Source organism: Dendrobates tinctorius, unplaced genomic scaffold (genome assembly GCF_039654945.1).
Source record: "Dendrobates tinctorius isolate UK_male_01 unplaced genomic scaffold, ASM3965494v1 ptg000065l, whole genome shotgun sequence".
Lineage (NCBI taxonomy): Eukaryota > Metazoa > Chordata > Amphibia > Anura > Dendrobatidae > Dendrobates > Dendrobates tinctorius.
Window position 1 is genome coordinate 14276076 of NW_027361733.1, and position 27646 is coordinate 14303721.

Genomic DNA, 27646 nt, shown 5'->3' on the forward strand with positions numbered 1-27646 from the left:
CATTAATTTACATAATTTATACAATGTGATTTTCTGAATTTTATTTTTGATATTCTATCTCTCAATGTTAAAATTAACCTACCCTTAAAATTATAGACTGTTCATGTCTTTGTCAGTGGGCAAACTTACAAAATCAGCAAGGGATCAAATAATTGTTTCCTTCACTGTAGGTCTGAGAGAGGGCATCCCTAAATGGGGAAATCACTTAGCACTATTTGCCTGTGTGTTTAATCCAGACCCCAACAGTAAGAGCTTAATTGTCAAATAGTGGAAACATGTTTTGGTTTTGAGATTGTTTATTGGATAAAAGCAGCAATGTTGCATAAAAATATACTAAGTCTAATAAGACTGGATATTATAACAACATTTTATGTACAAATCTACAAATGGTATTAACAAAATCCCCAAAACTATGTACATAGAAGGCGGCAGCAATACTATCTGCCCTGATATCAGTCAGAATGAAAAAAGGTCAGAAATCCAGGTGGAGTCTGGTGGTGTGGTTAGTCTTTCCAGTCATGTGGGTGGAGTCTTTCCAGTCATGTGGGCAGGGACTTCCATTCAAGTGGGTAGATTTGTGTGTATGAACTTTTGAAAAACTTCAGAGATACAGTATATCTTTGAGGATTTTAGAATATTCTCCATAGAACTTAAAAATGGGGTTCTAATGTTTGTTTCTTAGCTTTTCTCGAAACAGATCTTACTAAACATGAGCGGGAATTTAAAAAAAAACAAAAAAAAACCTTTAAATAAATGTTTTCAACTCAAAGTGCATTCATCTGTTGTGACGATCCTCTGAATCGTGTGGCTACGTGCGTTTTCTCTTGTTGTGGCTTCCTCTTATCACAGATAAACCTACACGTCCCTGTGAAGCCTTGATCCATTTATAGCAGAATTGACCATTGACATTAGTACTTTCTGTAAAAAAAAAAAAACGCACTTCGACCCCGATCTGCACTCCACCATAAGGAACCCGACCTCTGCAGATTTCATACATTAGACTTCATGGCTGAATGTAAACATCTGCACCTTGTGTAATCTGAGTGGTTTCAGGATCGTGGACAGCGCTGTCAATAAATCCCAGTGCCAACCAGTATAGATGCAGGAACCAGTACTGACCAGTTCACGTGTCTTCTTTGTGTGTCACTCAGAGCTGGGAACACAGACACCTGTCAATCGGAGATAATGGGAATGTTAGCAGTATATAGGAAGATGAACGTTTGTTACTTAATTGCTTATTTAGGGGGGAAGGCGGTGGCTTGTGACACCCAAGAGTCTAATAGTGTTATGACAACATTATCTATATGCAGTGAGCTTGTAATGAACATTATAGGGCTCATCCACACACCACAACGTTTTGTCCAAAATGTGAAACTGCTGAAAATCCAAATGTTAACCAATTTGGTGTGGATTTCAGTGTAGATTTTCCACTGTGGAAAATCAACTACGGATAAGTCCCTTGTGGACTCACTGATGGTGTAGAGAATAGGTAAGTATTTAGTGGGACTGTCACTTTGTCACCCAGCTCTTTCCCGATCCTGATTGGCACATGTATTTACAGCATTAGGGCTTGTGCAGATGGCCATAGATTCTCTCGTCTGAGAGAATAGGGTGGATTACGCTTATCATACTCTGATCCGAGTGTCAGCATAGTGTGATCTGATTCTCTCGGATAAGGAGAAGATGGAGAAAAAAATGTCTCCATCTTAAAAGTTCGTACTGGACAAAGATACGGCTACAGTTTTGGTAGAGAGAGATATTGGGGTACAGTTCTGGTATCTGAACTGATCTTTGGGTCCACTCATTGTATGTCAAAAAAAGTTGAGATGGGAATATTTTTAAAAATAGGACCATGATAGCTTTTTGTAGAAGCCACCAGGGAGTGGGCTCCTTGTGCCGTACACCGTGTAGTTTGAATATTTTGGGTGGAGGCCCTTTAAGTTGTGATGATAACCTGGACATCGATTGGCCCAAAGCTTGGGATATTCCCCAGTCATTGCAGTTCCTATTCATTACTTATGTAGGGGTAACGTTACTGCACTCTTCTCTGTGGCCAGAGCCAAGATCGCTCCACCATCCTCTGGTAGTTCTCCGAGGCCGTACATGCCAATCTTATAATCCAGGAAAAGAGTGACTCAGGAATGTTACATAAAACCAGGATCATAAAGTTACTTGGAATTTTTGTAATAACTATCCCTTTAAATGACTGCTGATGGGAGTCCACATCAAACTGTTCCAATGGGGATCCAAAAATCACAACCCCCTCAGTGGTCTCCAAAATTTACAGTCCAGACTCACCTACCTTCTACCTCCTGAGGAAGGCTACTGGAAGATCTCTGCTGGGCATTAGTGTCCCCGAGTGAATGGTCTCCACAGGTTCATTATCCGTGGCCACGATGTTGTATCTCCGAACCAGCTGAAACACAGATTAAACATCCAATTAAAGGGCCAGTACAGCATTATGAAACCTCATCCTTATGTAAGGAAAGGTATTAATAAGGTGAACTTAGAGGGACTCATGGGGCGAGCCAGAGCTCGATAGGTTTACCATTAATAAAATATTAAAAGCATATTTTTATCTGATTTAATTCCTTTAATCACAGGGTGTTCTCTCTTGGACTGTTTCCTTATCTTACAGACGCTCTTTATAGTCAATTCCATAGATGTCTCATTAACCTATAAGTTGCTGGCGCTGCACTAACCACTAGTCTGCACAGGGACTGAGGCTTTTCTCCCAATTTCTTAATAATACACTTATATCATGACTGGTCGTCTATTGGACTGTGGTGGGGAAACGAGATCTAGAGCGCCCACGATGGACACAAACTGAGATTTTATCTGGAAACATCAACTCCAAGCACCTCTTGATTTGTATTTCTACATTAAACACATTCTTTATTCACCAGTGTGGTTACTATCAAGAAATGGCTGCTGTTCAAAGCATCGCACTGGGGGAAATATTAATAATCTATAAGCGCCAATTTTTTGTTGGAGAAAAGTATATTTTACATAGAAAAGATCTTCTTTTAGTTTTTACTCCACTATTTTTTTTTATAATAAGTGTCATGATCCAGGACGGGGTTTCGCTTTGGCCCGTCCTGGTCAGACAGGGGGTTGTTTCCGCCTCTCCCTGGCAGAGGGCGGCTATTTAGTGCTCACTGGACCTGGGTCCGGTGTCAGTTATACTCCTGCCCTCGGCTGAGTTAAGTGACCTCTTGTATACGTGTGCCTTGTGCCTGATAACTTGTTGCTTGTTTGGTTGTGATCTGGTTCTGTCCCTGTTACGAGTTCTGCCTGACCCTCTTGTACCGCACCGTCCTCTTGTGTATGACCCTCTGCTTGTGACTCGACTGCTCTCTGGTCGTCCCTTTTGTACCGCACCGCCCTCTTGTGTATGACCTTTGGCTTCGTCTGACCTCCCATCTGCTTGTCCCTCCTGTACCTCGTTCGCCCGTATTGTGTATGATCTCTGGTTTGCCCGACTCGGAGTGTTCTTCCATCTTAGCAAGCAGGACGCTAAGCCCCGCCCCCTTGTGGTGACATGACAGTAGGTCCCGTGCCTGCTTGCTAATACTTCAGCGTTCAGGTCCTGTGCGTCTGTACTTTCCAGCTGTTACTGTCCCCGGGACCCCTACAGCACTGGTGAGTCCCTGCTCAGCGAGGGCTGTACGCCGGCGCTGTCAGGATCCTGACATTAAGTTAATTTGTTGGATGGATTTGTTTAAGACATCGATACTTGGGGACAGAAGATGTCGACACTTGGGGGGGGCCACAAAACACCAACCCTTGGGGGTGCATATGATACTCACCCAGCAGAGACTAAGCTGCAGCTGCAGTTCTGCCAGCCGTCGGCCGATGCACATCCTTTTCCCAATTCCAAAAGGTACATACGCAAATGGGTTGATTGTGTTCTTGTCCTGCAGCCACCTCTCTGGGCGAAACTCTCTGCATTCATCAAAGCATTCTTCATTTGATCCTAGCACATGGCTGTTGATGGTCAGGACAGTCTGTTTGAGGGGACAACAAAATCCTTACTGTCAGCGCATTGAAGGCATGAATCAGGATGGACCTGAACTACAGGTTACTCTCACTGCAAATGGCAGTTGTCAGAGCGGGAACCTGCGTAATTGGACGTAATGTAATGTAGTGAGCTAGTGAATAGGAAGGAGCGCAGTGTAATGAGCCAGTTTATATCAGGGTGAAGTGAGGAGAGCCAGGGGATATTACAGTGTGAAGTGAGGAGAGACAGGGGATATAACAGGGTGAAGTGAGGAGAGCCAGGGGATATAACAGGGTGAAGTGAGGAGAGCCAGGGGATATAACAGGGTGAAGTGAGGAGAGCCAGGGGATAAAACAGGGTGAAGTGAGGAGAGCCAGGGGATAAAACAGGGTGAAGTGAGGAGAGCCAGGGGATAAAACAGGGTGAAGTGAGGAAAGCAAGGGGATATATCAGGTTGCAGAGAAGAGAGCAAGGGGATATAATAGGATTCAGTGAGGAGAGCAAGGGGCTATATCAGGGTGCAGTGTGCTGAGCAGGGGATATATCAGGGTGCAGTGTGCTGAGCAGGGGATAAATCAGGGTACAGTATGCTGAGCCGGGGATATACAGTGCCTTGCGAAAGTATTCGCCCCCCCCTGGAACTTTTCAACGTTTTCCCACATATCATGCTTCAAACATAAAGATACCAAATGTTAATTTTTGGTGAAGAATCAACAACAAGTGGGACACAATTGTGAAGTTGAACAAAATTTATTGGTTATTTTAAATTTTTGTGGAAATTCCAAAACTGAAAAGTGGGGCATGCAATATTATTCGGCCCCTTTAACATAATACTATGTTGCGCCACCTTTTGCTGCCATTACAGCTGGAAGTCACTTGGGGTATGTCTCGATCAGTTTTGTACATCGAGAGACTGAAATTCTTGCCCATTCTTCCTTGGCAAACAGCTCGAGCTCAGCGAGGTTTGATGGAGATCGTTTGTGCACAGCAGTTTTCAGCTCTTTCCACAGATTCTCGATTGGATTCAGGTCTGGACTTTGACTTGGCCATTCTAAGGCTGGAGTCACACACAACCATTAAAAAATTGGTCCCATTTTAACTGTACGAAATCGCACAAAGAATTCTTGTCCAGGGATCCGTCTGTCATCCGAATTTCTGGCGATGAACCGATTTTATTCGCATCTAAGCATCAAATTGACATCCAATGCCAAAGCCTGATGCTCTTTCCTGTTGACCTGGAGAAGTCTTGCGATTTAATCGCAAGTCACACGTGTGGTGCGTTTTCAATGCGATTTTTAATCGCATCCATAGACTTGCATTGGCGAATCCGATCCGAAAATCGGTGACAATCACAGCATGCTGCGATTGTCTCGGTCTGAGGAACGGATCCGATAAAAAAACGCATGATGGGAGCAGCACCATAGAATAACATTGGGACTAATGCAATGCGATTTTTTATCGCATTGCATTAATCCGATTTAATCGCTAGTGTGACTCCGGCCTAACACCTCGATACATTTATTTGTGAACCATTCCATTGTAGATTTTGCTTCATGTTTGGGATCATTGTCCTGTTGAAAGACAAATCTCCGTCCCAGTCTCAGGTCTTTTGCAGACTCCAACAGGTTTTCTTCAAGAATGGTACTATATTTGGCTTCATCCATCTTCCCATCAATTTTAACCATCTTCACTGTCCCTGCTGAAGAATATCAGGCCCAAACCATGATGCTGCCACCACCATGTTTGACAGTGGTGATGGTGTATTCAGGGTGATGAGCTGTGTTGCCTTTACACCAAACATATCATTTGGCATTGTTGCCAAAAAGTTCGATTTTGGTTTCATCTTTCCAGAGCACCTTCTTCCACATGTTTGGTGTGTCTCCCAGGTGGCTTGTTGCAAACTCTAAACAACACATTTTATGGATATCTTTGAGAAATGGCTTTCTTTTTGCCACTCTTTCATAAAGGCCAGATTTGTGCACTGATTGTTGTCCTATGGACAGACTGTCCCACCTCAGCTGTAGATCTCTGCAGTTAATCCAGAGTGATCATGGGCCTCTTGGCTGCATCTCTGATCAGTCTTCTCCTTGCTTGAGATGAAAGTTTAGAGGAACGGCCGGGTCTTCGTAGATTTGCAGTGGTATGATGCTCCTTTCATTTCAATATGATCACTTGCACAGTGGTCCTTGGGATGTTTTAAGTTTTGGAAATCATTTTGTATCCAAGTCCGGCTTTAAACTTCTCCACAACAGTATCACGGACCTGCTTGTTGTGTTCCTTGGTCTTCATGATGCTCTCTGTGCTTCAAACAGAACCCTGAGACTATCACAGAGCAGGTGCATTTATACGGAGACTTGATTACACACAGGTGGATTATATTTATCATCATTAGTCATTTAGGACAACATTGGATCATTCAGAGATCCACAATGAGCCTTTGGAGTGAGTTTGCTGCACTGAAAGTAAAGGGGAAAAATAATATTGCATGTCCCACTTTTCAGTTTTAGAACTTCCACAAAAATTTAAAATAACCAATAAATTTAATTCAACTTCACAATTGTGTCCCACTTGTTGATTCTTCACCAAAAATTTACATTTGGTATCTTTATGTTTGAAGCATGATATGTTATGTGGGAAAAGGTTGAAATGTTCCAGGGGGCAGAATACTTTCGCAAGGCACTGTATCAGGGTGCAGTGTGATGAGTTGGAGATATATCAGGGTGCAGTGTGCTGATCATAGGCTATGGTGCATTGTGCTGAGCAGGGGCTGTGGTGCAGTGAGTCTGTGGGGTGATCGGACATGGAGCAGTACACTGAGCATGGTGATATAATCCAGGCCTAGCTCTGATAACATTTCTCTCTTTAATCAAACAGCCGATTGTTACATAACATTTCCCTGCTTTGCTGGTTTTGGTCAATTCACCCAGACACCTTGCCAGCTTGATCTGCCAAGTGGTGTTTCTGGGTGGGGATGGGTCCTGGCACTGGAACCTCCGCATTTTGAGATGTCAGCTGACAAGGCCTATCATTGCTATAGGGACTGTGAGGGAGGGGTGAAGGGTCAGACACACAGCATACAGTGAGGTGGAGGTCATGGGGCAGTATGCAGTGGGGTAGAAGAAAAAACACAGAAACCAGAGTGCCAGTCTCTGCACATACAGGGTAAGGAATGGTATTTAGATTTCTCTCTGTATCAGTTCTTTTTTTTGGGTCAATGTCTCTGCTTGCTTTCAGTGAATGGAAAGTCATCATTTAGGATGAAATCTGGCCTGGTTATGTGACTATACAAATACATTAATAGGAATACTCACGCCTTTGGGTAAAGCATATTCTCCGAGTACAGTCTCCTTATCCAGGGTGCGGGTGGTGAATGGAACAGAGGGGCTTATCCTGGAACACACAATTGACAAGATTATTATATATATCATAAAAAGGGATGCGGCACTCACCCAGATGCAGTAAAAATCGGAGTCCTTTATTACACCATTATAAGGTTATAACAAGGTCCAGGTGTTGAAGCGCTTGCCGTGCAAAATGGCCGTCGTCCATCTTCCTTTCCCCACACACCGTTACAAACTTGCTGTTCCTGTGTACCTTGTTTTAACCTTATAATGGTATAATAAAGGACTCCGTTTTTTTACTGCATCTGGCTGAGTACGTATTCCTTTTTATGTTATACTAGCTGAAGAGCCCGGCGCTGCCCGGGCATAGTAACTAACTACGCTTACTTATAACAAATTATAGTTATTATATCTATATATGTATAAAACTGAGTGTAGAGCCCCGCCCACTCCGCATAGCCACATTCACTATAATATCCCACATCATCCCATCAGCCAGAGCCACCGGACAACTACCCCTAATATCCCACATCATCCCGTCAGCCAGAGCCACCGGACTACTACCCCTAATATCCCACATCATCCCGTCAGCCAGAGCCACCGGACTACTACCCCTAATATCCCACATCATCCCATCAGCCAGAGCCACCGGACTACTACCCATAATATCCCACATCATCCCGTCAGCCAGAGCCACCGGACTACTACCCCTAATATCCCACATCATCCCATCAGCCAGAGCCACCGGACTACTACCACTAATATCCCACATCATCCCATCAGCCAGAGCCACCGGACTACTACCCCTAATATCCCACATCATCCCATCAGCCAGAGCTGCTGTACTACTACCTATAATATCCAACATCATCCCATCAGCCTGAGCCACTAGACTACTACCCATAATATCCCACATCATCCCGTCAGCCAGAGCCACTGGACTACTACCCCTAATATCCCACATCATCCCATCAGCCAGAGCCACTGGACTACTACCACTAATATCCCACATCATCCCGTCAGCCAGAGCCACCGCACTACTACCCCTAATATCCCACATCATCCCGTCAGCCAGAGCCACTGGACTACTACCCCTAATATCCCACATCATCCCATCAGCCAGAGCCACCGCACTACTACCTATAATATCCCACATCATCCCATCAGCCAGAGCCACTGGACTACTACCACTAATATCAAGGATCAAGGAAATGCTGTAGATATAGTATATCTTGACTTCAGCAAAGCATTTGACAAAAGTATCTCATACAATCCTTATTGAAAAAATGACTAAGTATGGAATGGACAAGGCAACTGTTAGGTGGATTCATAACTGGCTTAGTGATCGGACCCAAAGAGTGGTCGTAAATGGCTGCACATCCAGTTGGAAGAATGTCTCAAGTGGGGTACCACAGGGCTCTGTCCTGGGCCCTGTATTGTTCAACATCTTTATCAACGATTTAGATGAAGGAATTGAGGGTAAACTGATTAAATTTGCTGATGACACAAAGCTAGGAGGGATAGCTAATACTAGAGAAGAGAGAGAGATGATTCAAAAAGATATAAATAAACTGGAGAAGTGGGCAGCAACTAACAGAATGGTTTTTAACAGGGAGAAATGCAAAGTACTACATCTGGGCAAAAAAATGAAAAAAGCATATACAGAATGGGAGGAATAGGGCTAAGTGACAGCACATGTGAAAAAGACTTGGGTATACTAATAAATCACAGACTGAATATGAGTCAACAGTGTGATGCAGCAGCAAAAAAGGCAAATGCAATTCTAGGATGTATTAACAGAAGCATACAGTCTAGATCACGTGAAGTCATTATTTCCCTCTACTCATCTTTGGTCAGACCTCATCTGGAATATTGTGTCCAGTTTTGGGCACCACATTTTAAAAAAGACATCAACAAACTGGAGCAAGTTCAGAAAAGAGCGACCAGAATGGTGACCGGTCTGCAAACCCTGTCTTATGAGGAAAGGTTGCAGGATTTGGGAATGTTTAGTTTGCAAAAGAGAAGACTGAGAGGAGACTTAATAGCTGTCTACAAATATCTAAGGGGCTGAACCAGAGCGCTGAGTGGAGCGGTTTTTACCATCAATACTGGGGATCCCTTTAAGAGAGGCCTGGCGTCAGAACCAGAGCGCACAGTGGATTTTCCCTCACTTCCGTACCGAGGATCCCTTTAAGAGAGCCTGGGATCAGAACCAGAGCGCTGAGTGGATTTGCCCTGACTTGCATACCAATGATCCCTTTAATAGAACACTGGGGTCAGAATCAGAGTGCTGAGGGATTTGCCCTAACTTCCATACAGGAGATCCCTTTAAGATAGCCTGGGGTCAGTACCTGAGAATTTGAAGGCAATTGCCCTGACTTCCATACCGGGGATCCCTTTAAGACAGGCCTTGGGTCAGAATTAAAGCGCAGAGTGGATTTGCCCTAAATTCCATACCAATGAACCCTTTAAGAGACCCTGGGGTCAGAATCACAGCGCAGAGAGGATTTGCTCTGACTTCCATACCAATGATCCCTTTAAGAGGGAAGATGTGCCTACGGGATGAAGGATGTGTGATGGGTATATGGGCACGGGGGGGGGGGGGGAATTCATTTCTGTCATGTGCTCTCTGCTCCTTTCTGGGGGGCAAACAATGGCTGGGAGCTTATGTTCCCAGGGATGCTATATTTCTCCTACCATGTCAGTGTCTGCTGAGGTGTTGTCAAGTGGGAAAACTGTTGGTGTTGGTCATAGCAACCAATCACAACTCCGCTTCTTTTAACCAGTTCTGGTGAAATGAAAGATGCTTCATGATTGGTTGGCGATACACACACACATTCATTTTTATATATAGAGATACATTCTTCAATGCTTTTTGATGCTGAGCACCGTACACCCATTGCTTTATACTACATGCGATCAGTCCATACACGGATCAGACCTTTCATACAAGTGTATCCACTCCCCTAGTGCCATTCATTCATTGTCTGGCTTTGGAACATATTATATATACACACATACACACACTATAATATATAAACAATATCATATTACAGCGATGGATCATGGGTTCCCAGTAGCGTTGTAGGTGCAGCTCTGGATGTGACTGGAGTAGAAGACCCAAATACAGATATAAGCTAGGGTCCCACGGCCGTAGCTTCTGTAATCCGAGAAAATCAGGTCAATTATGCTAATGACACTCTGATCAAACTCTGATCAGAGTGTCACCATGGTGTACTTCGATTTTCTAGGATGCTGAGGAGAAGGTGGAGGACAAAATTTCTCCGAGTGCAGTCCGATAATTTCCATGAACCCATAGACTTGAATGGGTGAGTCTCATCCGATTTACGCATGCTGTGATTTTTTTCTTAAGCCGAATCGTTATGAGAAAGAAAACATTGCTCAGCACTACCCCATAGAATAACATTGGTCCGAGTGCTATCCCATAAAACATCAGATAATACTCGTCCGATTAATACGGTGGTGTGAGCCCATAATGTGACTCATCTGTTGTACCTCATAGATTCCTTTAAGCACGCCTTTAGATACGGCATATTCCTGATATCTTCTGCTGTCGGCACTTGGTCCAGCGATAAGACGCTCTGAATTTCATCGTAAAGTTTCTTTTGAATGGTCGGATGACGGGAAATGTTAAATATGGCCCAGAGAAAGCTGTTTGCAGTCTGCAAGAGAAAGTGCAAAAGAACTAAATTGAACCAAGTTCAGAGACTACATGGAGCCACTTAAACTGTCAGTGAGTCCCACGGGAGCAGATGTCGGTGGTCGCATGGCGGCGTGCGTCCGACTCTGTCATGTCAGCTCTATCACATCTGATAACTGAGGTATACCCTTCATACCGTCTCCACGGCTCCGATCAGCATCTCGGTGATGGTGGCGTACATCTCCTTCTTGGACAGTTTGCTGTCCTTGTAGATGGTGCAGAGGAAGTCTTCATTGTCCTTAGACGAGAGCTTCATCAGTCTCCGGTCTATGTGACACTTGGCTGCGGAGGAAGAGAGGAATGAGATGCAGAATGTATGAGATCATGGTAAAGAGAATCAGCTTACATGCCAAGGAGAAACTATTCTACGTCTTAGGCTCTGTTCACACGTCTACTACTTATGTCAGTTTTGGGATGACTAGAACAAAGTAAAATGTTCCAGTACATGATCCAATCATTTGAATGGGGCAGAAATGTCCTAAAATGTCTCCCGTTTAACAGCAATTGATTTTTTTTTTAGCTGGGGCAAAAACATAACTTTTTTATCCCACCCTCGAAAAATACCTTCAAAAAACAGATAGCAACTGGATCAGTTTTTTTCTTACATGGGAAATGGATCATAAGGGATGGTCATCTATTATGTCGACCGTTAATGGATCCATTTTTACGAAAGGCCCAGAACATTAAAAGTGTTCAGAGACACCTCTAGGAAAAAAAGAGCAGAGACTGATACACAATTTGTTTTATGTTTTACATCAGTTTTTCTTACATTTGGATCCAGTTTTGATTTGTTTTTTTTAAATACTGGATCCTTTACAAACATTTAACAACTTGATATGTGAACAGAGCCTAAAGGCCCCATCACACACAGCGATCTCGCTAGCGAGATCGCTGATTTTGTGACGCACAGCGATCTCTCCAGCGACATCGCTGTGTGTGACGGGGATCAGCGACCGGCCCCCCCTGCCGGGTGTCGCTGATCGTGCTCGATCGGCCTGGGTCATTTTTTGATCGCTGGTCTCCCGCTGGCCTGGATACCCGATGTTTACATTAGAAACCAGCTTGCTCGCTGGTCCTGATCGCTGGAGGGGCAGTCTATGTGACAGCTGATCAGCCTAACAATGTCCCAGCGATCCCATCCATGTCAGATCTTTGGTGGGATCGCTGGGACATCGTTATGTGTAACGGGGCCTTATGACTATAATATGTAGTAATGTCTGCTGACTACTGTATCTAAGATTACCCTGTGTGATACTGTTGAAAAATGTCTCTAAATGTCACAGGGAGCAATAGGTAAACAGGACATAAGGAACCTGGGCCTCTGAACTGCCCCTCGGGCTAGGAGTGCCCTGTTTGTCCTCAACTCAGGGGTACCCTTAATGGTAGGGAGGCCTGAGTCACCGACATGTCCCTATCTTCTGGTCAACTCTGAGCTAACCCCCAACCCCCACCCCAGGAGGTGAACCATAAGAGAAACCACAGACAAAGACTGACAGGGATAATGAAAACTGCACCACAACGCAAACTATCAGGATGACACCATATGCGTGTGGGGGAAAACACAATACAAACTAGGGAAATGAACAAACAACAAAGTATACTTCACCAGACTCGAAATTAAGTTTTGAGTATCAACTACTCTAAAACAGGACCAGTATGCAAGAGGCATGCAAATACTATAATCAGCATCCAGGAATGTTCTGAGCCATACTTAAAAGGCAGAAGGCTTTCCCAGCAGCCTCAGACACAAATCAAAAACTTAACTCCTGCCAAGTTGAACATCAGTGAACAAACCAACGCCGACGCCCAAACTCAGGCTGAGCAACAGGAAGGTCTAAACTGCACAACAGACTCCCCAATGTGAACAGAGTCCGAAGCCAGGGATAACTTGCTGATCACTGGGGTCCGACCATTGGGACTCCCAGCGATCTCACGAGCTGGACACTGGAATCTTATCTTGTATGTAGCAGTGGTGCACATTCTTGACCTCTGCTCCATTCATTGTCTATAGGACTGCCGGAGAAAACTGAGTGACTGTGGATAGAGGGTAACCATTGTTTAATCCTACAATGCATAATACCCTTAGCTGACTTGTGTATCTAAGCCTATCTTAGGAGTACAGCCACCATCATGTAGTGAGTGAGAAGCTGGAGGAGATGGGTCTATAACGCACCGGTTCTGAAGATGCTGTCCCAGGCCTCGGTGTGATTTTTCCAAATCTTTGTGTTTAAGCTTCTGTGCAATTCCACCGGCGTCACCATCATCAGCCCAAATGTGCTCATCATCTGCCAAAGAGAACAGGATTACAGCCAGGGCAATTGTGCACGAGTCATTAAAATGTACACATGAGCGTAATACTTCTGTAGTGACAGCTGGATATAATGTCAGTATAAAGAAGGCACCAATCTCAAGATACTTATTACAGAATTTCATAGCCACATGACTAATATATGTGAAAAAATTGAAAATCAGCAGAGGATTAATTCTGCTTTATCTGGTTGTTCCCATTTTCCTCCCTGGAGAATCGCAGGTATTACTAGGGATACATGACTTACTGTTTTTATGGCTGTGATAAAGTCCAGAGCCTCTTCTCCAAGATTGGGCTGCAAAAATCCAAATCTTTTCTCATAGAGGACAAGACAAATACCTGATAAAAGAGCAAGGGTTAAGATACATGTGATATAAAAGGTGTGAATGGTTAAAAGTAAAAAAAAAAAAAATAGGGGAGGAATATAAGTAAGAAAGTTGACTTTTGTTTTACTTAAATGCATGTATTTGAGGCTAAAAAAAAATTTTTTAATCACAGCTTTCATGCGTCTTGGCAGGCTTTCCACGAGTCTTCCACACTGCTTCTGGTGCAAAAATGTAAGCAGTTCTTCTTTGTTTGATGGCTTGTGACTATCCATCATCCTCTTGATTACATTCCAGAGGTTTTCAATGGGGTTCAGTCTGGAGATTGGGCTGGCCATGATAGAGTTTTGAGGTGATGGTCTCTTAAAGGGAATCTGTCACCTCTTTTTTGAGATATCATATAATGATATCATGCAATTGTGTGTCACATAAGGATTCTCTTAGTACTTTTGCTTCCCCCTGACCCCACACCTTTCATGCATAAATACCTTTTTTATATCGGTTCAGATGTATGTAAACTGACGCTGTCCGGTCCGATGGGCGGGGCTTATTCACCTGCTCCCCCCTCCCTGTCTTGCTCTACACAAGAAGAAATGCGTAGAGCAAGACAGGGAGGGGGGAGCAGGTAAATAAGCCCCGCCCAGCGGACCGGACAGCGGCAGTTTACAAACATCTGAACCGATATAAAAAAGTTATTTATGCATGAAAGGTGCGGGGTCAGGGGGAAGCAAAAGTACTAAGAGAATCCTTATGTGACACACAATTGAATGATATCATTATATGATATCTCAAAAAAGAGGTGACAGATTCCCTTTAATAGAGGCCCTATTTATATGATGCTGGATATATGTTATTTAGAGAGAGAACAAAAAGCAAAAAACACAAATATCCTGAACTAAAAAGTAAAAAATATACTGCAAATAATGCATAAAGGTAATAATAATAATAATGGTATTTAGTAAACATAATTTTGATCAAAATAATGTACAGTACAAGCCATCCCGCCACGTCACGGCAACCCTTGTGGGACAGTCCCTACTCTAGTATTTAAAACCTTTTCACTTGCCAAGTGACGTGAATGTGAACAAGGATCGAGCGGCTGAACCACTTGTAACAGCTTAGGCCAGACTGGATGGCTTTCCCAGCTCAGAAAGAGGGCGGTCACACCCATATATGCACTGAATGCACAATGAAATGAATAAAAAAACAAATCTGAACTGAGAAAGTAAGTTAATGTGTATGCACAATGTAAGTGCATATTAACACATGACCATTAACCAGAGAAAACAAAAAGCACAAATATCCTGAACTAAAAAGTAAAAAATATACTGCATTATTTGCAGTATATTTTTTACTTTTTAGTTCAGGATATTTGTGTTTTTTGCTTTTTGTTTTCTCTGGTTAATGGTCATGTGTTAATATGCACTTACATTGTGCATACACATTAACTTACTTTCTCAGTTCAGATTTGTTTTTTTATATATGTTATTTACCCTGACATGACTTTATAATACCTTCCAATACTTAATTTATGGCATCATGATTACAGTTTACTGATTTCATTCTCCTGTATATTGTCCATGCGATCTTGTTATCATTCATCCATTGTGGCTTTCTTAGTAATTACTCTCTTTTATCATCATCTTAATAAATACCTGACTACATAAGAAAATAAAATTATTATTTTGCCTTATACATGATGTATGTGAAGCTTTTTTTCTTAGGTTTGAATGGCCAAACTGTGCAAAATTTTTACTGTAACCCCAATTGCAAAAATAATCTTTAGCCTAATATACGTGCATTTAAAGTGATCGCCACATTCCCGTTCCCGCAGTGATCCCCCCACATTCCCGGCTCGGGCCGTTGTATAATAGGGACTTACTCTCCATAGACCACTTGTTCAGCTCACAGTACAGGTCTGTGAGCCTTCCCTCCTCTGTAAGGACGCTGTCAATCCTCCGGATGAAATCCTCCATCACCTGGAGGAGAAAATGGAGAAAAATATAAAGCAGCAGGAATCATGAAGTCCTGTTGAGTGACCATTATTGTGTCAGTGGTAGTGACACTTCTCAGCTCTGTGGCCGCCATTACAGTTCCCACAGGGGAAGCCCGCTAGATTTTCCAGACTCCTCCATTATACGGACAGGCCTGTTTATGATCAAACACTTGCTATTTGTGTGGCTGAGCATGTTGTGTGTCACCTCATATAGCGGCCATGTTGGTTGTCACCTGGATTTCCAGATCGGGTTGCGGAATTTTACCTCATTAATTTTGGTGTCTAATTTCCCGACTTCCGATGGTTTCATCAGCTTCTGCTGGAAGGCGCTGCGGACCCGCTGCCAGTCTTTACCTTCTCTAGATGAAGAGCAAAGGCAGGATTATACAAGGCCCTAACAACCCATAGTCCTGCCAATATGGCTGCCCTACCTATAATGAGGTGGCGCCGGACACCTTGGCCACACCAGATCCCTGCTTCTATGGATCTTATGCATTGTATAGTGAGAAGCTGCAACTTTCTAATAGACTTTCATCCAGTTCTCACTATTTTCAAAATCTCTGCTTGCATGCAGTGAACGAGCACATCTAGAAGCTGAAAACGTCTATTGACCTAATAGCTCTAGCAGCAGAGGGTTTGCTACAGTTGCATCCAGGCCTAACGATCCTGAGTGAGGTAAACATCCCAGACTCCAGTCTAATATGCTTGACCTTGACTGACACATTGTAACAAACCATCAGGACAGGAGAGATCTGTGCTGCTGACACTCTCAGATCTCCTAATGAGTCTTGTACAAATAGAGACATCACCACGGGATCTCTGAGGCAGTAAGAATAATATTACGTCTGTGCCATCACCCGGCTGCGCTGCACGTCTGGATGTGGGTGGGTTGGTTTTCCTGCCCCCTCCATGTTTAAAATTCATCTTTATTCATGTTTTTCATGACTAAGTGGGAAAATATGTGGCAACGTCTCCTCACAGTTTATCCAGACTTTCCAAGAGGGCGACCTCCCTGGTAGCCGGGCGTGAAAACACGGAGCATGGGCGAGGTCCTGTACAGGGGCGGTCATACCATTGGTGCAACCTGTGAAGCCGCACAGGGGCCCTAGAGGCAAGAGGGCCACGACCACCTCCAAAGTAGGTGGAATTGTGCATTATGATGAGCTACTGGACGGCAAAGGGTCCGCATATATTGTTATTGCCCTGGGGCCCTCTGTAGACTGCAGACCCTTGGACAACATGCTTGTATAAGACTGATGAGCACAGATGCCGTAACTGCTGTCACCAAGCTTTCCACAGACCATGCATGGCATATCAGAGCATGTTCACATGATGCAGTTTTATTGCTACAGATTCCGCATTACAAATCTGCAGCAATTTACATAACAATAATCTAAATAATAAATAAATCTGAGCTATCAATTTCCCATTCACGAGTTGCAGAAAAAAAATAAAAAATCAGCACAAAATGAAAGGATGGTTTGGATGTCAGAGCTGGGGCGTGCTCGTTCTCGTACAGATCCCACCCTATTCATTGCTTTGTTATGGAGTAGGGCGAAATTTGCAGCCAAATACGCAACAAAATCTACAAGTAAGTAACACGTGGGTTTGTGACCTAATCCCCAGCTGGTGTTTTCTGCAACATGTGAACATGACCTAGTATGCGCTGGTATACATGGACTGTAGAGTTTAGGCTTGGGCGACACGGTGACATGTGTAGTACTCTGTAAGGTCACACGGCAAAAACTGGGGTGCTGCATCCCAACCGTCAGGTGAGCAGCAGGGGTGCTGACCATTGTATGACCCTAAACGTCCTACACGAACCCCTTTACTTTAGGCACCAAAAATAATTTCCTCTGATTGTTAAGATCTCTGCTTGCTGGGACCTTTTACACTCAGAGAGGACTTGCAGAGCTGTTTGCTTGTTATACTGTTTAGGTGAATGTGTAGAATTCAGGCAGATCAGAAATTTGTGCTGGAGCTGCGATTATCTCACAGAGGGCTGTCTACACTGACACACTGTCACCAACTCTCAGCTGTGCTCAGTCTCTGGATGTAATCAATAAATGAGCATATTCACTGACAGTAGAGAGCATGAAAATGGTGAGGAATTGAAATGCAAAGTCACAAACCTCACATTATGCAATGATCACATTTGGTAATTCCTCCTGAGCTTCACCGATGGTGAAAGGAAAAGTTCAGAAGTGAAAACTGAGGGATGCTGACTCACAACCAGAGCTGCAAGAAAAAACAACATCTGCGTGTGGCAGCTTACACGGATCATGTGCAGGTGATACACCCAAGATCCAGGATGATGAGGGCAGTGATCCATTCCCCACAATCATGCAGCCCAAAAGTCACTGGTAGATCTCCAGCAGGGCTCATCCTCTGCTGCCAATATCTCTGCTCCGCTGTCACATCTGGAACTCTGGATGATGCCTGCACCACTGTGAGAAGTCTGCCTGCTTGGTCTAAGACTGTGGAAATCAATCTGCCCCAATGTTGTATCATCTAGACATAGAAATGGATCAGCCCTGCAGGTAGAAGAACAGGTGGAGCAGCTCTCCAGTGTACAAACCCTGCATACAGCAGCCTACAGCTCAGCTTCCCGGATCCCGGCCAGTGTGATTGGGGATAACTGCACCACTACCTCAATTCCCCCATCTCAGCTATGACCCAGTAACAATATCACACATTCCTACAGCTCTCCAATGACCATAGTAACAAATCCTCATAAAAGGGAACTCTAGAAGTGAGAACTTACAGTATCAGGAGTCCATAGGCCTCTTGCCGGTAGTCTCTGTACGCCTTCCATGGCTTGATCTCCAGCCTCTTGGGGTAATTGCTTTCTTCCCTGAAGAGAGCTTCCAGCAGGCAGGGGGCTCCGATGTGGACCGAGTCAAAAGAGCCGAGCTTCATGCGGAATATCTTCCCAAACTGCTTGTGGTACCCAGCCTGGAGGGACAAAAGCCTCGTTAAAAGACAGAATAGTGACATCCCAATACACAGTGGGGGCAGAGTGTAGCCCACAAGAGAAATCCAGACAACACCAGGGAGAAAGAAACACTCTTAGCTTTTATTTCCTCTTACTCCTAACTAGTCTCATGTTCTGCTCATTTCTTTTACCTTCATGATCAGCTTTATCTCCTTAACTTTCTTCCTTTTCATCTCCTCTTTTTTTCTTAAGATTACTCTTACCTTCTCCTTAGTTTCCTTCCGTTTTCTTTTCCTCCTCCTTGGTTGCCTTTTTTTCCTCCTTCTCCTTAGTTTTCTTTCTTCCTCATTGTGTTCTTTGCTTCTTCTTTACATAATTCTCATTAATTTCCTTTATTCTTCTCCTCCTTCTCCTTAATTTCCTTCTTCTTTTTCTCTTTCTTGTTGGTTTCCTTTCTTGTTCTCCTTTTTCCTCTTCATTTTCTTTCCTCTTAATTCTTTGCCTCTTCTCTTTTTCCCCTTTCTTTGTTTCTTTATCCCGCTTTTTCCTTCGTCACCTTCTTGAGTTTTTTTTCCTTCTCATCCTCTGGCACATTCCTATCAACTTATTTTCCATTCTTCTACTTTTTTTACTTTTCCTTCCCTTCTTGTTCCTTTTTGCATTCATCTTCATTTTTTTCCACCACTTCTCTTTTCTCTTACTACGAAGTTACATTTCCTTCATTTTTACCCTTTCACTGCCACAGAGATCGGTTATTAATGTATTCTCTCCTCGCAGATTAGCAACGTTCTCTGACATTAGCAGGAAAATGTGATCTGATCATTTAACAAATGTAACGAGCTATTGTAACAGAAACATAAATAATGGAATAATGCAACTGTCTGAGAATGTAGTACCGCACATAACATAACAATGTAATAAGACGATATCAGATAATGCAATAGTGTAATGTAACTAGATGTACAAAATATAATGCGATGATAGAAAAAAATGTAACAATATAATGTAATAAAATTAGAGAAAAAAATTATAAAATAATATAATATAGTGTAATGTAACTAGATGTAAAAAATATAATAGAAAAAAGTAACAATATAATGAAATAAAATTAGAGAAAGGGGTATAATGTAGCATGTTATAATACAATGTAGTATAATATAACACATGGAATATATAACATATAATGTGCCATAATATAATATATTCATATGACAAGTAATGATGGAACTTGAGGATAATAATATGTGAATTCTACGAGAATCCATCCTAAGAATATTATACCCTGATTTTCCATCATATTTCAGTGATGCATGTGTTTTGGCTTATTCTTCCCAGGGCACACTGCATGTAATAAATACAATAATGTTACCTGTAATCCATGACATGATGTGATGACTCCATCTTCTCTGTTAATCACGATCTATTCTGCGCTACGTTGCGGAATATTTTGGTAGGTCACATTATCTGACATGCTTACCAGTGCTTGGTGCTGCCTCTTCAGTCCTCCTTTCCTCAGGATGTCCACCAGGCTCCCCAGGATGGGCCAGTTGGTGGGGCCGGGCAGGGCAGACGGGTGGTATGGGCAGGAGGGTGGAGGGGATGGGGTGACGGGGCGCTCCTGGGATTTCAGGTCACAGGTCACTGTGGGGCTAGGGATGCTGTGGTGGACACTAATGCCCCTAGCCTTCATCATCATCCACATTTTGACTCTTGCAGCCATTGTGCAGGGGGTTGCTTAGTTCTAGCCCTGGCTGGGGTGTATGAGGCTGCATGGTGCTATGGTATATATATATATGTAGCAGGGGTGACAGGGACAGCTGCCTGTATACAGTCCCACCAATGGGAGAGGCAGGCACGTCACAAGGTGCTCTAGTTCTCCGAGTTCATGATAGGGCTGTTTTCCTGGCAGGAGCAATCTAGGCTCCAGCCAAATCCCAGGATCAAGGCGTTGTCCAGCACCTCTCTCCTGATTGGTCAGCACACACAGGCTCCGCCCTCACAGCCCTGAAAACTTCCTTTTTTTTCCCCTTTGATACTTTGTTTGTTTAATGTGACAATAGTGAAAAGCTGACATGTGTCAGATGTAGAATGGCTGCACTCAGTCACCCGGGGGATTCCCACACAGCGTGTGCATCGCAATAATACACAAGGTCTACCTGCAGTCCTATGTAACATTACAGGTTATAGCTCCGAGTACAGATAATGTAGAAGATGCTACCTGCAGTCCTATGTAACATTACTGGGAACATGGTTATAGCTCCCTGAGTCTAGATAATGTAGTAGATGCTACCTGCAGTCCTATGTAACATTACAGGTAACACAGTTATAGCTCACTGAGTACAGATGATGTAGTAGATGCTACCTGCAGTCCTATGTAATATTACAGGTAACACAGTTATAGCTCCTTGAGTACAGATAATGTAGTAGATGCTACCTGCAGTCCTATGTAATATTACAGGTAACACAGTTATAGCTCCCGAGTACAGATGATGTAGTAGATGCTACCTGCAGTCCTATGTAATATTACAAGTAACACAGTTATAGCTCACTGAGTACAGATGATGTAGTAGATGCTACCTGCAGTCCTATGTAATATTACAGGTAACACAGTTATAGCTCACTGAGTACAGATGATGTAGTAGATGCTACCTGCAGTCCTATGTAATATTACAAGTAACACAGTTATAGCTCCTTGAGTACAGATAATGTAGTAGATGCTACCTGCAGTCCTATGTAATATTACAGGTAACACAGTTATAGCTCCCGAGTACAGATAATGTAGTAGATGCTACCTGCAGTCCTATGTAATATTACAGGTAACACAGTTATAGCTCCTTGAGTACAGATAATGTAGTAGATGCTACCTGCAGTCCCATGTAATATTACAAGTAACACAGTTATAGCTCACTGAGTACAGATGATGTAGTAGATGCTACCTGCAGTCCTATGTAATACTACAGGTAACACAGTTATAGCTCCTTGAGTACAGATAATGTAGTAGATGCTACCTGCAGTCCTATGTAATATTACAGGTAACACAGTTATAGCTCCCGAGTACAGATGATGTAGTAGATGCTACCTGCAGTCCTATGTAATATTACAGGTAACACAGTTATAGCTCCCGAGTACAGATAATGTAGTAGATTCTACCTGCAGTCCTATGTAATATTACAGGTAACATAGTTATAGCTCCTTGAGTACAGATAATGTAGTAGATGCTACCTGCAGTCCTATGTAATATTACAGGTAACACAGTTATAGCTCCTTGAGTACAGATAATGTAGTAGATGCTACCTGCAGTCCTATGTAATATTACAGGCAGCACAGTTATAGCTCCTTGAGTACAGATAATGTAGTAGATGCTACCTGCAGTCCTATGTAATATTACAGGTTACACAGTTATAGCTCCCGAGTACAGATAATGTAGTAGATGCTACCTGCAGTCCTATGTAATATTACAGGTAACACAGTTATAGCTCCTTGAGTACAGATAATGTAGTAGATGCTACCTGCAGTCCCATGTAATATTACAAGTAACACAGTTATAGCTCACTGAGTACAGATGATGTAGTAGATGCTACCTGCAGTCCTATGTAATACTACAGGTAACACAGTTATAGCTCCTTGAGTACAGATAATGTAGTAGATGCTACCTGCAGTCCTATGTAATATTACAGATAACACAGTTATAGCTCCCGAGTACAGATAATGTAGTAGATGCTACCTGCAGTCCTATGTAATATTGCAGGTAACACAGTTATAGCTCCCGAGTACAGATGATGTAGTAGATGCTACCTGCAGTCCTATGTAATATTACAGGTAACACAGTTATAGCTCCCGAGTACAGATAATGTAGTAGATTCTACCTGCAGTCCTATGTAATATTACAGGTAACATAGTTATAGCTCCTTGAGTACAAATAATGTAGTAGATGCTACCTGCAGTCCTATGTAATATTACAGGTAACACAGTTATAGCTCCTTGAGTACAGATAATGTAGTAGATGCTACCTGCAGTCCTATGTAATATTACAGGTAACACAGTTATAGCTCCTTGAGTACAGATAATGTAGTAGATGCTACCTGCAGTCCTATGTAATATTACAGGTAGCACAGTTATAGCTCCTTGAGTACAGATAATGTAGTAGATGCTACCTGCAGTCCTATGTAATATTACAGGTTACACAGTTATAGCTCCCGAGTACAGATAATGTAGTAGATGCTACCTGCAGTCCTATGTAATATTACAGGTAACACAGTTATAGCTCCTTGAGTACAGATAATGTAGTAGATGCTACCTGCAGTTCTATGTAATATTACACGTAACACAGTTATAGCTCCCGAGTACAGATAATGTAGTAGATGCTACCTGCAGTCCTATGTAATATTACAGGTAACACAGTTATAGCTCCCGAGTAGTGATAATGTAGTAGATGCTACCTGCAGTCCCATGTAAATGTACAGGTAACACTTTTACAGCTCCCTGAGTACAAATAATGTAGTAGATGTTACCTGCAGTCCCATGTCAATTTACAGTTAACATATAGCTCCCGAGTACAGATAACGTAGTAGATGCGACCTGCAGTCCTATATAAATTTACAGGTAACACAGTTATAACTCCCTGAGTACAGCTAATGTAGTAGATATTAGCTGTACGCTTTGGAAATGTAAGAGTTAAATAAAGAAATACCACCCTCTGCAGACAGGTATGTGTAATTAGGCTTGTTAATGGTGTCATTTTAACTCTTGTCTTCCCATGTTGATAGTTAGGGCAGAGACAGGCCGCCGTATTTCTCCTGATAGAATCGCATTGTAAACCTCGCACTGGCCGGCACCTCTTCTGACCTGAGCTTGACAGCTGCATAGTAATCCATCATGCTGCCATGGTCAGGTCAGGAGAGGTGCCGGCCAGTCCGTGCAGTGCGATGGGATTCTCGCACGAGAAATGCGGCAGTCTGTCTCTACCCTTAAGCTGGGGTCCCACTAGTGAATGACATCGGATGTGAGAGCTTCGCATGCGATGTACTAATGACACTCGGCTCCTGCTCTGCTGCGAGTGTGATCCAAGAGCTCCAATGCTCTTGCGTCAGAGAATCACAGCACAGCTGCGGAGGAGGTGTAGAAAGTAATTTCTCCAACGCCTCCATTGCCGATGTCCAAGGGAATCGCACTGCACTCGGGTGATATCTGAGTGCAGTCTGATGTTTCACACGCACCCATAGACCTATATGGGTATTTGGGAGCTGAATTTAGCATGCAATCACAGCATACTTCGATTTTTTTCCTGGCTAATCGCGATCTGACCTGAGCAGGAAAAAAAACGCCTATGAGAACAGAACAATAGGATTAAGTTGGTACGAATGCAAACCAATTTTAAATCTCAAGTGGGAGCGAGCCCATAGAGTGATAATATAAGATAGAGTACAGATAATGTAGATGTTATCAGCAGTCCTATGTAACACCACAGATAACACAGCAATAACTCTGAGTACAGATTATGCAGTAGATGTCACCTGCAGTCCAATGTAACCACAGATAACACAGCAATAACTCTCTGAGTACAGATTACGTAGTAGATGTCACCCGCAGTCCTATGTAACACCGCAGGTAACACAGCAATAACTCTCTGAGTACAGATTACGTAGTAGATGTCACCCGCAGTCCTATGTAACACCGCAGGTAACACAGCAATAACTCTCTGAGTACAGATTACGTAGTAGATGTCACCCGCAGTCCTATGTAACACCGCAGGTAACACAGCAATAACTCTCTGAGTACAGATTACGTAGTAGATGTCACCCGCAGTCCTAACACTGCAATAACTCTCTGAGTACAGATTATGTAGATGTTATCTGCAGTCCTATGTAACACCACAGATAACACAGCAATAACTCTGAGTACAGATTATGCAGTAGATGTCACCTGCAGTCCAATGTAACCACAGATAACACAGCAATAACTCTCTGAGTACAGATTACGTAGTAGATGTCACCCGCAGTCCTATGTAACACCGCAGGTAACACAGCAATAACTCTCTGAGTACAGATTACGTAGTAGATGTCACCCGCAGTCCTATGTAACACCGCAGGTAACACAGCAATAACTCTCTGAGTACAGATTACGTAGTAGATGTCACCCGCAGTCCTATGTAACACCGCAGGTAACACAGCAATAACTCTGAGTACAGATTACGTAGTAGATGTCACCCGCAGTCCTAACACTGCAATAACTCTCTGAGTACAGATTATGTAGATGTTATCTGCAGTCCTATGTAACACCACAGATAACACAGCAATAACTCTGAGTACAGATAATGTAGATTTTACCTGCAGTCCTATGTAACTGTAAGGAGCTTCCTGCTGACAGGAGGGGGCGGGGAGAGCCAGAAAAAGGCACACAGCAGTCGGCAGGGAAAGTGCGCAAAACAAGTGAGTTTTGGCGCCAGTGCAGAGCAGAGCGGTGAGTGGCATGCTCTGCTTCCCTTGTCCCCTGTATGGAGTACCGACATACTGACACTGCTAGGGGTCGCATAGAAAGAGCCCCGTCGCCTGCAGAGCCAAGCGTGTACAGTAGCATGCCGGAGAGAGAGACTGCTGCAGAGCTGTGCAGAGCAGGGCTGTATACCCTGGGCGGAACCATGCAGAGCTGAGCCGTGTACATAGAGCAGAGACGTGCACACTAAGTAGAGCTGAGCCAGCCTTGCAGCAGCCAGAGGGAGAAGCGTCATGTCCTGAGAACACCAGCAGCGTTGGAACCAGTGCCTGTCATCGCCCACCGCCAACAGCGGGGACCAGAGAGAACGGGACGTATACCATGGGTCCGGTGACTATCAGAGAGCAAGGCACAGAATGCTCCGTGTCCGTAGGTATAACACACGTGACTCATACGAGTGACCGAGGACAGGACTGACCCATGTACCCTGACCGTGTCGTTAAACAACTTCTAAGCCACATGGGGCCCGGACCAGATTGTGACCCCTTTTACCGTCAGCCACTTTGGGCTCGCTTGACTGAGACTGTGAGGAGAGTTGTGCAGGAGTCTCGTCGAGCTTAGACAGTGGTCATGGCCCTTACCTTTGTAGGAAACTACAGACTCTGGACTAGGGGCAGTGGAAGGTACCGGAGACCGACCCCTTTCACCAGAAGACGGGGGTATCGTTGACTGCTTGACCCCATTAGTGAGGACACTGCGTCGGCCGTTGCCGGCACCATTGCGTTTGCAGCAGGAGCTGCAGTATTAGGACTTCCTAATACGTTTGCTAATATTTGAACCATTGTCTTGTACTGTGCCTTTAATACTGTTTAACTCTTTACCTCCCTGCGTGGAGTATTTCCCCTGTAAATAAACCTGTTAACTCTTGCTCTGCCTGCGTCCCGTCACTTCATCCCGTGTTTCTGCTCGTACCCTTACATAACAATACAGATAAAACACCATAGCTCCCAACCGTCCCAGATTTCGCAGGACAGCCCGGTTTTTGATTGCCTGTCCTGGGCAGGAGCTTATTTTTCCTGCATTTCACTGAGCCGCACAACCCCCCCATCCACCGACCCCATCCTCGTCCTCCCAGACAGACCCACCGGCCACCGCATCCCCTCACTGATGAATCCCAGCGATGACATCGCTGGGCTGTTCCGTGCGCACAGGACCTGTGATGAGGTCACAAGAGGGGAGCAGTCAGGGGGGGTCACATGATCAGGGGCCTCTGAGGCACACACACACACACACATATATATATATATATATATATATACAGTATATATACATATATTTCATTGAGAGATAGATAGCAGAGTAGCCGATAATTCATTTGTCAGCTTCTGTAAAATCATTGCAGAACCCCACATGATAAGAGACATGGTTTACATATATAAATCTAACTGCTCTGCATTGGTTTACTGTATGTCAGTGTCTAATACTGTTAGTGGTATGTGTGTGTAAAATTTGGGGCCTGTATGTATTTACTAAAAGAATGTATTCACGGAAAAAAATGGCGTGGGCTCCCGCACAATTTTCTGCGCCAGAGAGGGAAAGCCAGTGACTGAGGGCAGATAATAATAGCCTAGAGAGGGACCATGGTAATTGCCCCCCCCGGCTAAAAAAATCTGTCGCCAGTTACACCAGAAGATGTGTCAATTCCGGCAATTAGCCTCCCTCTTACCACTGTTCCCACTGCTCTGTAAAGGTGACATATGGGGAAATAAGAGGTTAATGTCACCTTTGTTTTGTAAGGTGACATTAAACCTGGCTTAGTAATAGAGAGGTGTCAATAAGACACCTATCCATTACTAATCCTAAAGTTTGTAAAGTGTTAAATGAACACACACGCATGCAGAATAAAGTATTTTTATGAAATTAAAGAACACACAGTTTTGCCATCTTTATTGTTCTGCTAATCCAAACGATGCCCTCGATCTCCTGTAATAAATAAAAAATAAAAAAGCAACAATATACCATACCAATATACTGTCAAGTTGACAGCCGGCACAGAGAAGCTGCAGTGCGCCAACTCCCAGGGATCAACTATACTCGCGTCTCACAGATGCGAGTACAATTGAAGCTCTGACCGCCGGGTCAGAGCTACACGAGCAGTGTGACCAGATCCTGTGATCACACTGTTGACGTCACTCACAGCCCTGCAGAGGTGCACATTCGTGGTAAGTACTACAGTGGAGCTGAGGACACTGAAGATTATGTTCACGGGGATGATTTAGCTTGGATATGGGGGGATTTAATGTTTGTGAGAAGATTTGGAGTGGGGATGGAGGTATTTAATGTGTGTGGGGAGATTTGGAGTGGGGATGGAGGTATTTAATGTGTGTGGGGAGATTTGGAGTGGGGATGGGGGATTTACTTTGTGGGGGAGATTTGGAGTGGGTATGGAGGGGGATTTAATGTGTGGAGGGAGATTTGGAGAGGGGATGGGGTGATTTAATGTATGGGGGGATTTGGAGTGGGGATGGGGGGATTTAATGTGCATGGAGAGATTTGGAGTGTGGATGAGGGATTTAATGTGTGGGGGGGA

General features: G+C 43.7%; 1 protein-coding gene across 7 annotated transcripts in view; it reads right to left on the minus strand.

The window, feature by feature from the left end:
* Positions 1–278: 278 nt before the first annotated feature.
* CYP24A1 (cytochrome P450 family 24 subfamily A member 1) overlaps positions 279–27646 on the minus strand; it is a 37066-nt gene continuing 9698 nt past the window's right edge. The window contains exons 1-12 of one of the 7 annotated variants that reach the window (XM_073580650.1): positions 23136–23270; positions 18454–18644; positions 15955–16048; positions 15576–15672; positions 13618–13709; positions 13236–13347; positions 11199–11344; positions 10858–11024; positions 7312–7390; positions 3810–4007; positions 2303–2416; positions 279–1169 (exon numbers count right to left, since the gene is read on the minus strand). In XM_073580650.1, the coding sequence (XP_073436751.1) occupies positions 2306–2416; positions 3810–4007; positions 7312–7390; positions 10858–11024; positions 11199–11344; positions 13236–13347; positions 13618–13709; positions 15576–15672; positions 15955–16048; positions 18454–18644; positions 23136–23147 (1299 nt within the window). In that variant the 5' untranslated portion in view covers positions 23148–23270 and the 3' untranslated portion in view covers positions 279–1169; positions 2303–2305. Of the gene's footprint in view, positions 1170–2298; positions 2417–3809; positions 4008–7311; positions 7391–10857; positions 11025–11198; positions 11345–13235; positions 13348–13617; positions 13710–15575; positions 15673–15954; positions 16049–16120; positions 16275–16301; positions 16511–18453; positions 18645–18887; positions 19536–20101; positions 20564–23135; positions 23271–27646 lie in introns of those variants that run through there. The other 6 variants (XM_073580649.1, XM_073580648.1, XM_073580653.1 and 3 more) reach the window with 6 other exon arrangements.